Raw genomic sequence first — 11,899 nt, forward strand, 5'->3', positions numbered from 1 at the left:
ACAGCGGAGGAGGAGTGACATTCTGTGGCATTAAGAAGACAGTTTAAGTGGAAGTCTTGCTGCCTTCCATCTGTTTGACCATCTCTGACCCTCAATAATTTCATGCCATTCCACTTTCTTCCCTGATAATGATGATAGATAAAAGCTTGCAATAAAAAGGGAGAGTGCCGACTCAGAAGTCGGAGGTCTTGCAAATAAGACCTGTTTTGACCCACTTATGGTGCTACTTTACTATGAACGAGCAGAACAGAAGAAGCATGTTCCTACATTTGCACAGGAGATTATTGCAAAAGACTTTTCTTAATACTTCCCCAGGTTTAGAGCTCTTCTAATTAAGTATTGATTCATTTCTGTGCCTTTTCAGTCACATCGACGGAATTAAGTAATTACCGTGCACTGACATGGTAATTAAGGGATTTGATTCTATTCCCATAGACACAGCAGCCAGATATAGAAGAGGGGATCTTAATATGAAGACATTTTGACAAGTAGACACTTTGGCTGTTATGTTTTAGATGTGGGAAACAATGGGGATCATTAATGAAGACCTTGTCCCTTTATTTAGCCACACAGAGATTTTTAGGGCTTCACATCACATTCATTTTATTTCTTAAAGAAGATGTGCCACGTTGTTCTACACCAACATACTATGTGCTCTCAGCTTATCTTATTGAGGGATAACAATTCCAGAAAAGCTTGCTGAGCGTGGCTGACAGACCACTAGATGGACAGGGAGAGGAGAATTTAATTATCCCGACTGTTTAAGCCTCCTCCTCCTCTTGATCTCTCACAGAAATGTCTCGCATCCTGCCTCTGTGTGCAGGCTAGAAACGACTGAGAAATAAAGCAAAACCCACGTAGGGTTTGTGATTACCTTTGGATCGTGTGTCTGCAAGTGTGAAATTGCTGTCATGCTTGGCTGGAGCACCTGCTCAGATTCAGGTTTCTTAAATGTTTGAAATTACATCAATAAAAGTCAGAAGAAGCTGTTGACATTGTAGGGAAATGTTTTTGTTCAACTATGTAAAAAGAACTGTAGCCGTTTTCCCCAGGCCCCATTTAGACTTTGATTCGTTTTCAGTTATATTACATTTGCTACTTTAATAAGTTTGTATCCACTGTGATCCACAGACAGCTGTCCCTGAACCACTGGCATTCAGTCGCTCGACCAATCATCCAGAAGGAGTTTATGTAAATACCACTCTGATCCCACTCAATGACGTCAACTGCGCAGACCCCTAGTCAGAATAAATGAGCCACAGACTTTGCAAAGAAAAGGACAATTTAGCATCTGCTTCGGTCTGCCATCCTATCAGGGGTTTGTGCCAAAGGCAGTGTTTGTTGTCAGTAAAGCTCCCATGCTGTGGGAGCAGTGAAATTTAAAAGTTAACACGCCAACTGTCACCTGTTGTGGGGAAACACATCACCCACTCGCACACCTGTGTTTCTATTTAAAGGCCCATGGGAAGAATCATGGCACGCAGTAACGTAGCTTTGGAAACTCTGACAGTTTATTCCAGTAGAAAGACAAATGAGTCACAACAGGAGCAATAAGGATGACAAAGACGAGATATGTAAAGTACAATCTGAAGATTTTAAAAAACAAATATTCAAAATAGAAACACTATCCAAAATATTTGTGTATTGATCATCATTGATAACTTGCCTACCACTTTAAAACGTTCTCACTTGTTGATACATCATCTCAAAACAAAACCATTAAAAAATTCTGGCCTTTCTATTAAAAAAAAAAAAAATACTACCAGTGATTGACTGTTACATGTAAGGTATATTGAATAGGATTTCTATTTATTCCAGTTCTTTCAAATGATGTAAAAATCACATTTACAGATCTTTGCAGAAGTCAGGGAATGTATGCAGTGTAGGACAGATCTATCATCCATGAGAAAGTTACACAACAGCGCATTTTACTAAAATAGATTAACACTTAAAAAAGGCACCACAGATTGATGAAGTTTGTAAATCAATCAGCAGAACTGATATGGTGCTTCTGTGCAGTTTAAGTCTCGAACAAATCACAGATAGACAAGTGTGTTTTAGACACAGAAAAGGCTGGGTAAAGAAGATTAGTAAACCTCTGCTTGTAGGAATGCATTAAAGCTAGACTGCCCCCTGGTGTCACATTAAAGAATGATAAAATACCATCTTCAAAGTCAAGGAACACTCCTACCCTTTGCAGTCCATCTGAATCCACAGGAACTGATACTTTATTATGGAGGGCCTCTACCTTCCTTTTGTCACAGGCCAGGCACCAAGAGTAACTGTTGAACCCCAGACGAGAGTTGTCCTTTTGGCCTTTCCTCTCCATCTGAGCCTCACACAGCCCCACCTTCCATCGACCATCATCCACGGACACGCTCACCTCCCAGTACCAACGCCCCCCCTCCAGTGCTAATGAGGAAAGGACCTGTGGGAAGGAACTGAAGCGAGCCTCGTGCTCCGTGTAAGCCTGCTGAGCATCGCTGTAGGTCACCGTTCTGCTGTTATCAGACAGCTGCAGCTTAGGATGGGCCGTATCTGAATCCAAGAGGGGTATGGTGCCATCTGTGTACATGATTAAAGAGGAAGAATTTAGATGAGAAAATTAAGACTAACTGAATATCCTAACACATGTATTTAGTGCTGTGGCGTAATTAGCTGTGTGAGCTGTATAAACAAGACATGACTTACAGAGGAGCCTGTTAAGATCTCTATCTTTGCTTTGTGTATTGATGACAACTGTGTCCAGTCGCTTCTCTGTCCACTGCTGCAGACACCTCAGCCGGGGACGATTCACTTCCTCCGGGGCCTCAAACTGCTCCACATAGCTCCCCATCTCACCACTCCTGATGAAGGAGAACTGAGTCAGTAATGAGCCCTAAGACTATCGTGCAGCAAATTGCACATATAAATCCAATCTCCATTTCTTAGATGTGTGTACTTAGTGTGTGGGATTTGTACCCACAGCACAAAAGTGTCACATCGCTTTCCCAATCAGCATCCCTGCTGATTGCATTGCAAAAGAACTTTTAAAGTCAGCTTTTACCAACTAGGGTGAGCTAACTAGTACTTCCATTAAAATAAAGTAAACGACTATGCAGCATGTTTACAAAACTGATTTTCTGGGAGCACATTCAGCTAGTGAAATGTTCAACAAGCAGACAATTTTACCGCTGCAAAGCAGAAGTTAAAAGCAAATTACTTACAGCTGGGCAATCTTGCTGTATTCCTGCAATGTCAGAAAAAAGAAAAGGCATTTTACTACGTAAACATTAATAATTCAGCAGTAAATATATGCATATATTTTTTAAGCCAACAAAAATGATCTGACCATGATGAAGGCCTGGTCCTTAAAAGAGTTGTCGCCTCTGGTGTCAGCCAGACTCTCCAGCGTGTGAAGGCCTTGTTGGATGGATTGAAGGGAGCTGTGGAGGTGGCAGAGTTTCTCCTCTAGTCCACCCAAAACTCGGTTCTCTTCCTTCTTCACACACTGAAGAGCCAGTTGCTCCTCCTGCTCCAAGGCCTCTTTGATGGTACTGTACTGCTGCTTCACTCCTGCTTGTGCTTCACTCAAAACCTCCTAGACAGACACAGTATAAATATATGTAGTAGTATTGCGGTAGTATTGCATTTCTTTGCTGTTAGTTATTACTCATTTCCGATTACTAGTATACCGTACAACACTTCAGAAATGCAAAGATTTCAACGTAAGATGCTTTTCCAGTCTATTTAAATTTCAAACATGGCATTTTTATGTTTTCCTTTTTTGTATTAACTGGTTTCCTCAGCTCAAAATAAAATCCAGATTGAGCAACAGAAATGACTCAAGGCTGCCTCCTAAGAGTCGGAAGGAAGTGGCAACACTCGGTAAGTCGTAAACAGAATAGTCTCTGCAGAAGAGTTTGCACGGTCAAAATAACAGGCAGGGAGACGGACGTCTGCATGGACCCTCACAGTCATGGTAACATTTATCCCACTTGGACTTTAGCATACTTGCAGATGGGAAAAAGAATTACTTTAGTACGGACACTCACTTCAGTGTTAGATTCTATTTAAGAGTTGCTGCAACTTAATAAAGCTTTGTGCTGCAATGTAGCACCCTGGGATTAGTGTCCTAATAATACAAAAAAACAGCTCGTCAATTAATCACTTGAATGAATGAATGACTATTACTCAAGGACAAGTATTTAGCTGGGGGCAGCAATCGACCATGTAACCCTAATCTAAAAACCTTAAGCTTAATTTCTTTACATTTTCAAACAAAGCCGCCTAATATTTGTATTACTTGTATAAAGTCTTCCTATTCGACATGAAACAAAGAACTGGAGAAGTTTATTAACTAATTTTAGCCAATTATATGCACTTCTAAAAAAAACCCCTTAAATTTCAATGCAATGGGTGTGAAAGAAAATCTCTTGTAATTCTTAGCGGCTAAGCAGAACGAACGTATGTATATTTAACAACAGACTTAGCCAACTCACTTTGAAAGTCTCTTTCTTCTGAGCGAGCTCAGTCACTCGGTCCTTCACTTGCTGCTCAGCCTCTTGCAGTTGTTTGATCTCTTCTTTCAGGTTTCCCTGAGGAAAAATGTTCACAAAGATTTAAAAACAAGTCACAAGTCCATGGCTTTGATTATATCTATATTTAGCCACAAGTGCTGTATGCTCACAGCTGGACAGTTACATATTTTTTGTTCTTCAGGCTATGTTCTTCGCCACTTTGAATTTGAAGCAAAGTAGTTTGAGCAGATTCTCCAAAATATAAAGTCCCAAGACGTATTTTGAGAAAAGCCTAAAATGATTAGGGTTATTTTTAATAAGCTGGTAGCTTAGATCAACTGAAAAACATTATTATTTTGTACTAAATTGGATACAAATGGCTGTTGCTTGCAAAACCTTTAAGGTACCCCTCTAAATCTCTGATTGTCATCTTTTAACTTTGTGAACCTTATACATTTTCCATGTGAATAAACAGACCTGTGTTTTCTCTGCTAGGGGCATCAGTGTAAATTGGAAGATAACAGATTTCCTACAATACATCTAGAAGTTACATGACGAATGATTAGTTAAAAACGGCTGTCAAAATAGCAAGTAAACTCATAGGAACGGTCATTCTATATTCAGATAATCCGCTATCATAAATGGTCAAACAAAAGACTGAAGATACATGACCACACAGAAAGACAAGAGAGACAACTAGATAATTTTGAATAAAATCAAGAAACCAAATATCAGGAAACAGAAACAAAGATTACTTTAGAGACCGGCTCACCATTGCCAAATATAACCCTGCTTACAGATCATTATGGGCACAAAAAGTGATTACAGTGGTAATGATTTTGTTTGTTGTCTATCTGCCTGTGTTTGTGTGTTAGATTGCGTGTTATTCTTGCAGTGTTTGTTTTCACGTTATGCTTGTCGGAACAAGATGAGTTGAAATATTTTTGGATGTTTGCTTCTTTTATAGTCCAGGGGTGCATTAACGCAACCAGTCCAAAGTTAACCCAGCTCAGCACCTCATCTTCTGATATCTATCAGATCAAATATTTCAGATGCTCGGTCACTGCAAGGGATTTCCCACAAAACACTATATTTTTGTTTTTACCCCATGTGTATCTGTGTAATTATTCCTCATCTGATTATCTTCAGGTACTATGCATTGAAATCAGATCTCACGTGCATTAAGTCAGCAGCACTCACCCTGAGCTCTCTCTCTGCCTCCCTGATGCTGACGCATTCGTGGTCACGATGGGAACCTATGACGGTACACACAGTGCACACACACACTGCACACTGCCGACAGTAGATACGGTTTATCTCATGGTGATCCTGACACCTCCAGAGGGAAATGTCTTCCACTGGAGAAACCAGGGTGTGATTTTGGAAAACTGGGGTGTCCAGGTGGGGGCGCAGGTGCTCTGAACACATGGAGGCCCCGCACACCAGACAAGTCTTCACTGCAGACTGACACCGAGTTTTAGGACAATAATGACAGGGCACAGGGCTGGCGCTTTTGTTTTCTGCCCTGGAGAAGATGCCAACATGACTTGAGGATCCTGAAGCAGGTAAATTAATTTTGCTTGGAATCGGAGATGACTTGCCAGCATGGTGCACAGGAGGCTTATCTTTTCCTGGAGTTGAGGTTGCAGGAAAACTGTGAGAGGTGGGAGTTGACAAAGGCTTCTTTGGTGTCACACATACCCCTGTTACTTGCAGGTCTTTCTTGGGGGTTGCCGGAGGAGGTGCATCACATATGTCGACTTCATTGTCAGAGTCATCCAGTATGACGGCTTTTTCTGATTTATGCTGGACTGAGATGGCTTGTGGCCCATCGCTTGCAGATGAGTTCTCCTTGGAGGTTGAGCCATCACCCTCTTTAGATTGGGAAGATTCTGGTTCTACTACTTTCTTAGATGTTTCCACGGCAGTTGACTCCCCAGTGTCATTTGACAAGGAAGTGGTGGGAATCTCTGTGTCACTGGGCCATGCACAGGGGCTCTCGACAGATGTTCTCTTTGCTTCAGGCTGTTCAGGTACAGGTGCGCTGGCCTTCCTCTTTCCAAGGAGTCGGCTGGTGAGCGATGGCCTCCTTAAACTCGAGTCAGATGTACTTTCTTCATTGTTACTGGTGGATGAACCTTAAAAAATGCAATAAAATATAAGCAAAACTGTTTTTAGAGAAGGCTGAGTTTGCACTTTCATAGCAATGTTTCATATAAACACCTGCATGCTGCCTTCTGCAAGCACACCTGCCCTCAACTCCACTTTAAGCAACTGAGGAGAGTGTACTAACTACTTAGGAGTTCTGTGATGATGTTGCCTTGTAAGGAAGGAAGGTAAGAAACACAGATGTAACTGTTCAGTGCATTAAAGGTTTAAAGGTGCTGCTTACACTCATGATCACACGTCAGAAACAGACTTTTAACCCTGCTGTCTATTTGCTTTAAAAAAGAGTTCAAACTTTGATCTCAGAGTTTTAATTGGACTTTGATCTGTGACACTGTAAACAAATGCCGAACACTGCTTCCATTAAATTACACAAGAGCTAATGCTTTGTTTAAGATATTCTGTTTTAAACCTTGTGACAGCAAGAAACAAAGGAAATTTGCTCAAGAACTGTAATACAATCAAATTCTGAGGTACCTGTATTTCACTTGAGTGTTAAATGTTATACTACTTCAATTAGACTTTATTTAAGAATGCATTATGGGTTTTTACTCCCCCAACTTTTATATGAAAGGCATTTTACTGGTGATTACTAGGTGAATAAGTTATTTAACTATTTACAGCTTTCTCGCTCTGTGTTAGTCCTGGCAACCAGGATGTACCTCGTCGTTCACTCGTTGTCAGAAGGGTTAAGGATAAGCTCTAACACTCCCGTAGGCCTACGTCGGATAAGTAGTTAAGAAAATGGATGGACATTGAAATGCTGAAAATTGTTGCTTAGTACTCAAATCTAAATCTAACAGTCTCACAAAAACAGTTAAAGATGAATATTTCTAACTACGACAGATTAGAAGATTAGAGCCCAAATGGTATAGCAGTTGGCAATGATGTATAATGTATCATAGATAGAGTGGTAGTCCTCTGTCTGTTGTCCTTTTTAACAACATAATATAACACCAAAGAAATGCTAGAAATAGTATTATTGATTTTCTTTCCTGCAGGCTCCATCCATTGTTAAGCACATGTATTTGTTTACCTTTATTTACCAGCACATCCCATTGAGATCAGATTTCTTTTACAAATGAGACCTGGCCAAACAACATGACACAAAACGCAACAACCTAGCACTGTTTGCAGTAGGGATGTGCATGACTACTCGACTACATGACCAACAGACAAGTGGTGCCTTCACCTGAAGCTGCCACTGGTACAATTGGGCTCTAAAAAAAAAAAAGACACCAAAAATATAGTCTTTTAACCTAAACTGCGAGTTCTTCATTTCACATAATCCATCAATAAATGAATACAATCGAAAAATATGTTACTTTATCTGTCACTGGTCATACATGCACATAAAGTTTTGGTTTGCTAAAACCATTTTTCCCGCAAATTAAAGATTAGACCATCACGTGCTACTAGTTTTATAGTACTTTTACGTCCCCTAAGGTTGATCAAATGGTATCTTCCATTTAGAAAGCGCAACCTATTTGCTATTTATTAAGGTCTTTGGATTAGAAGTAAACTAGTGAACATTTACTAGCTACAGCTAGAATGCGATTATAAGTATGCAGTAGTCTAGTTTACAATACTGAACATATGCGTAACGCCCATTTTGCTTGTGAGCGGGAGACCTCTGACGTTAGCAGCTAGCATTAGTTTATAATCCCGCTTTCACGTTTGTAGTTTTAAGGGCCGTTATTTCACTCGTCCGGTTACAATTTAAATGTTAACCTAATCATCTTAACAGTACCTGCAGTGCTGCGAGGCTGTGCTTGTCCTCTGGGAGTTGGTGACCGTATCAAACTGCTATGAAACGGCAAAGTCTGGTACTCGGTTTTACACCTCCACTCCGGACAATGGTACGGCCCGTTCGGGTTAATGCTCCACAAGTCTCCAATGCATCGCTGGCAGAAACGGTGGTTACACTTCAGAGTAACCGGGTCCCGGGTCAGCTCGTTGCAGAGAGGGCACCTCGCTGGAGTATCCAACGATGCTCCCATTTTGTTTTGCCCTGTTTAGTTTCTATTTCCGCGACGACATGCAGCAGCAGCAGAGGCGGAGCCAGATATTTGAATCTCGCTTTCCCCCTTTGGCAGTGAGTTAAAGGTACAGTCTGTCGAATGCAGATGCATGCAGATGTGATATCTGCTCTGAAGTTTGATCTTAATTAAAAAAAAAAACAACAAAAAACGGGGGGTATATTTTTAATATAAAGTGAAGTACATTGACTGGTTCTTAGCACTTTTTTACTCTACTTAAACACTGAAGCGCTTAATACAACATGCCTCATTCACCAAGTCATCAACCTTAGATGGCCTGCTCTCCATCCGGAGCTACACCACCCCATTTAGTATCTCAGCAGATGAATATGAATACAGCCTTTTTATGCCAAACTCATTCTGTGGGATATCTTTTCCACAGTGTGCTCTCTGTCCCGCATCTCTCCCCTCAGCCCCAACCTTCCCCCCAAAAACAGACGCTACACCTTCCAGAGCCTGGTTCCACCAGAGGTTTCTTCCTGGTAAAAGGGAGTTTTTTTAATTCCCACTGCTGCCAAGTGCTCACTCTTAAGGGTTTATCTGAATTTTGGTGTTTTTTCATTATTGTAGTGGAGTCTTTACCTTGCAACATAAAGCGCTTTAAGGCAACTGGGTCTTTTATGTTGTGCGATATTTTAAAAAACTGAAATGAAGTAAGCAGCACTTTTTATCTTTGTCCAGAATATCTCAGATAGGATGCCGAGGTATAGGACTGTATTGGAGTTTTGTCCCTCATCTCCCTGTTCAATAATTTAAGACCTTTATCATGGTTTAAGTCCATAAGTCCAATTCTCTGCCCAGTGGGTGAACTTGCAAGTCACCACAAGGTCATAAGCTGTACTTGAGCAAATATGATGAAAACTACCCAAAGAAAAATCATTGAGGTGACAACAGATACCCAGATACTGGTTTTAACTGACTTAAGTTAGTGGAAAGAAATTCTCAAAGAGTATTTGGGGTTTTTTTGCTAGTTATTTTTTTTGATTTCGCACAAGGGTAGGTATGTCATAAAGAAACACACTATGTATGAGTTTCACAATATGCTCTAAATTGTTAGAACTGACAAATGTGTTGAAAAGAGATGCAAAAAAAAAAGAAAAAAAAGTTGATTATCAGACAGAACAGCCACTGGAAATAAGTTACCAGAATTCCAAACAGTGAGAGCATAAGAAAAATAAGACTATATGAAGAGCTCCTGTTATCCTTATTTACTTAGCAAGGGTGTTGGAAAAGTTGAATTCAAATGACCTTTACATGTCTTTGGCATACTAATGCAAAAGCTGTACACACATACTTTGTTGTGTGTTTATTTTTCTGATGTATCCCACATTGTCCCGCACAAACACACGCTTGCCCTACTTTTAGTTTGTTGGGAAATTGCCGCCCTAGTTCCTGTGCAACTTCCTTCCAGTTTTTCTCTTCGTTTCCTTCATGACTCATCCTGTTGCAGCGAGTTTGACAGAAACTATATTTTACATTAAATGATCTGTGTTTAAAAAAGAAAAGAAAAGAAAAGAAATGTACAGTGACAGAAAAGCTCAACATAACACTTGATCATTCAGTTAAAATAAAAATTACTGCAGTGATTTTATGCCCTCACACACTGAGCTGCACTGGAATATAATTAAATCTAAATGAAGGTATTCTTCATCTCACCCCCATATACCCCACAGATTCCCATAAGGCACATAAGCCATACACAGCACAACTCCTGAGTTGAAAATCTGGCAGTACTGAGTGCTTGAAGTCTGAGCTGCCATAAGGGGGTTGTTGGTGTTACTCCTTAAAACACTAGATGGGAACAATAATTCTCTTTTTTCTTTCTCTCTGCGTGGAATTTCGTTTGCTTTTGCGGTCAAAACATGTGACATGGATAAAAACGGACTATTGTGAGTGAGAGGTTAATCTTTCATAATCTCATAGTGGTTGTAGCTCTCAAACATAACTGCATTTTTCATTCGGGTTGCCTACAACATGAAGTGAGACGTGGCCTTTTATGGCAGCTGAATTATTAAGGAAAGTATTTGGGAAAAAACTATTACCCTTTTACATTTATAAATAAATAAATAAACATAAATATAAATAAAGAAATACATACATTTATTTTCAAATACTAATGCTAAACACTTTATAATTTTCCTTCTTTTAAATCTAAATTTGTTCTTTCAAAGCTTTTATTTTGTAGTAGCAGCTTTATCTCATTCAGTGATAAAGAGTTCAGTGTACTGGCTCCTTAACTTCTATTTGCATTTAGTTTTTTTAGAGTGTAGCTGTTGCAAAGAAAATTTCCAGAAACAAGACCTGACCCAAGTGTACCCCGTGCACTTGCAGATGTGGAAACCATATCACTGATGTAATTCTGTTTCTTTTCAAAAGAAAAATTATAATTATGAAAGAAAACCCTATTGAAAAATGCAGTGCCTTAAAACTATGACACTTGTTCGATATTAGTTCCTTGTAAGTCCCAATCCTTCAAACAGCAATTCTTTCTGCCACTCTGTGCTCCTGGAAAATGAAGGAATGATTGCAAAACCAAAACAGGAAGATGGTGATTGTTTGTTTTGTTAGTAGCTATTGAAAGCTTACCATAGATTGGTTGGATTGTAAAACAACTGGAATAAGTGTGGAAATTCTACCTGCAAAAGAAGAGCAGCTCCAATATGGAGTCAATTAAGAAGTTTAAAGCAAGTGTTACATTTTTAGTGTCACTGAGTTGAGCGAGTCCACTTGGGTTTGAGTAAATTTCATCACTAGAGCCTGAAAGTGAAACTCTGCATAGATGTCCATGTACCCATTAATTTTTTGTGACCACACTGACTTTTCTGCAACACTGTACATTACAATGCACCCATTATGCATTCATCCATACCATATCCCTCCAATAGAGCTCTTTGATCCTAGATTACTGGCTGACTTGTACTTCTGAGTTTGTCTAGTAGCAGAATTAAGGCCTGTCTGTTTAACCAGCTCCTAGTTTGGATTCCTACTCTTCCACAACGTGTCTTCTGTCCTGCATCTCTCCCCTCACCCCCTGCTGGTCACCGCAGATGGCTGTCTCATTGTAAGGTCTTTGCCTTAAAATATAAAGTGCCTTGAGGTGACTGCTGTTGTGATCTGGTGCTATATAAATAAAATACAATTTAATTGAATCCTTCTTCCAAACAAGTAATAATGAGACTTACTAACCATCTAAAT

General features: G+C 39.9%; 1 protein-coding gene across 1 annotated transcript; it reads right to left on the reverse strand.

Annotated features, from left to right (window-relative positions):
* Positions 1-1,122: 1,122 nt before the first annotated feature.
* Positions 1,123-8,732, reverse strand: LOC146382821 (tripartite motif-containing protein 14). The gene is made up of 7 exons (XM_084933754.1): positions 8,416-8,732; positions 5,700-6,637; positions 4,482-4,577; positions 3,332-3,580; positions 3,207-3,229; positions 2,692-2,846; positions 1,123-2,565 (listed from the first exon to the last, which is right to left on the reverse strand). Exons 1-7 carry the CDS (start codon positions 8,663-8,665, stop codon positions 2,021-2,023), a joined length of 2,256 nt encoding a protein of 751 aa, XP_084789880.1. The 5' UTR covers positions 8,666-8,732; the 3' UTR covers positions 1,123-2,020.
* Positions 8,733-11,899: the final 3,167 nt, after the last annotated feature.

The sequence above is a fragment of the Perissodus microlepis genome, chromosome 7 (assembly GCF_051167445.1).
Source record: "Perissodus microlepis isolate ML-2025 ecotype Zambia chromosome 7, ASM5116744v1, whole genome shotgun sequence".
NCBI classification, from domain to species: Eukaryota; Metazoa; Chordata; class Actinopteri; order Cichliformes; family Cichlidae; genus Perissodus; species Perissodus microlepis.

What these genes read in the sequence shown, in the direction of transcription:
- LOC146382821 (XM_084933754.1), bottom strand. Translation starts at nt 8,665, where the DNA reads ATGGGAGCATCGTTGGATACTCCAGCGAGGTGCCCTCTCTGCAACGAG. An exon ending in ACAGCCTCGCAGCACTGCAG is followed by an intron (nt 6,638 to 8,415) that starts GTACTGTTAAGA and finishes GCATTTTTTAAG; the next exon opens with GTTCATCCACCAGTAACAAT. An exon ending in AGGCAGAGAGAGAGCTCAGG is followed by an intron (nt 4,578 to 5,699) that starts GTGAGTGCTGCT and finishes ATTTTTCCTCAG; the next exon opens with GGAAACCTGAAAGAAGAGAT.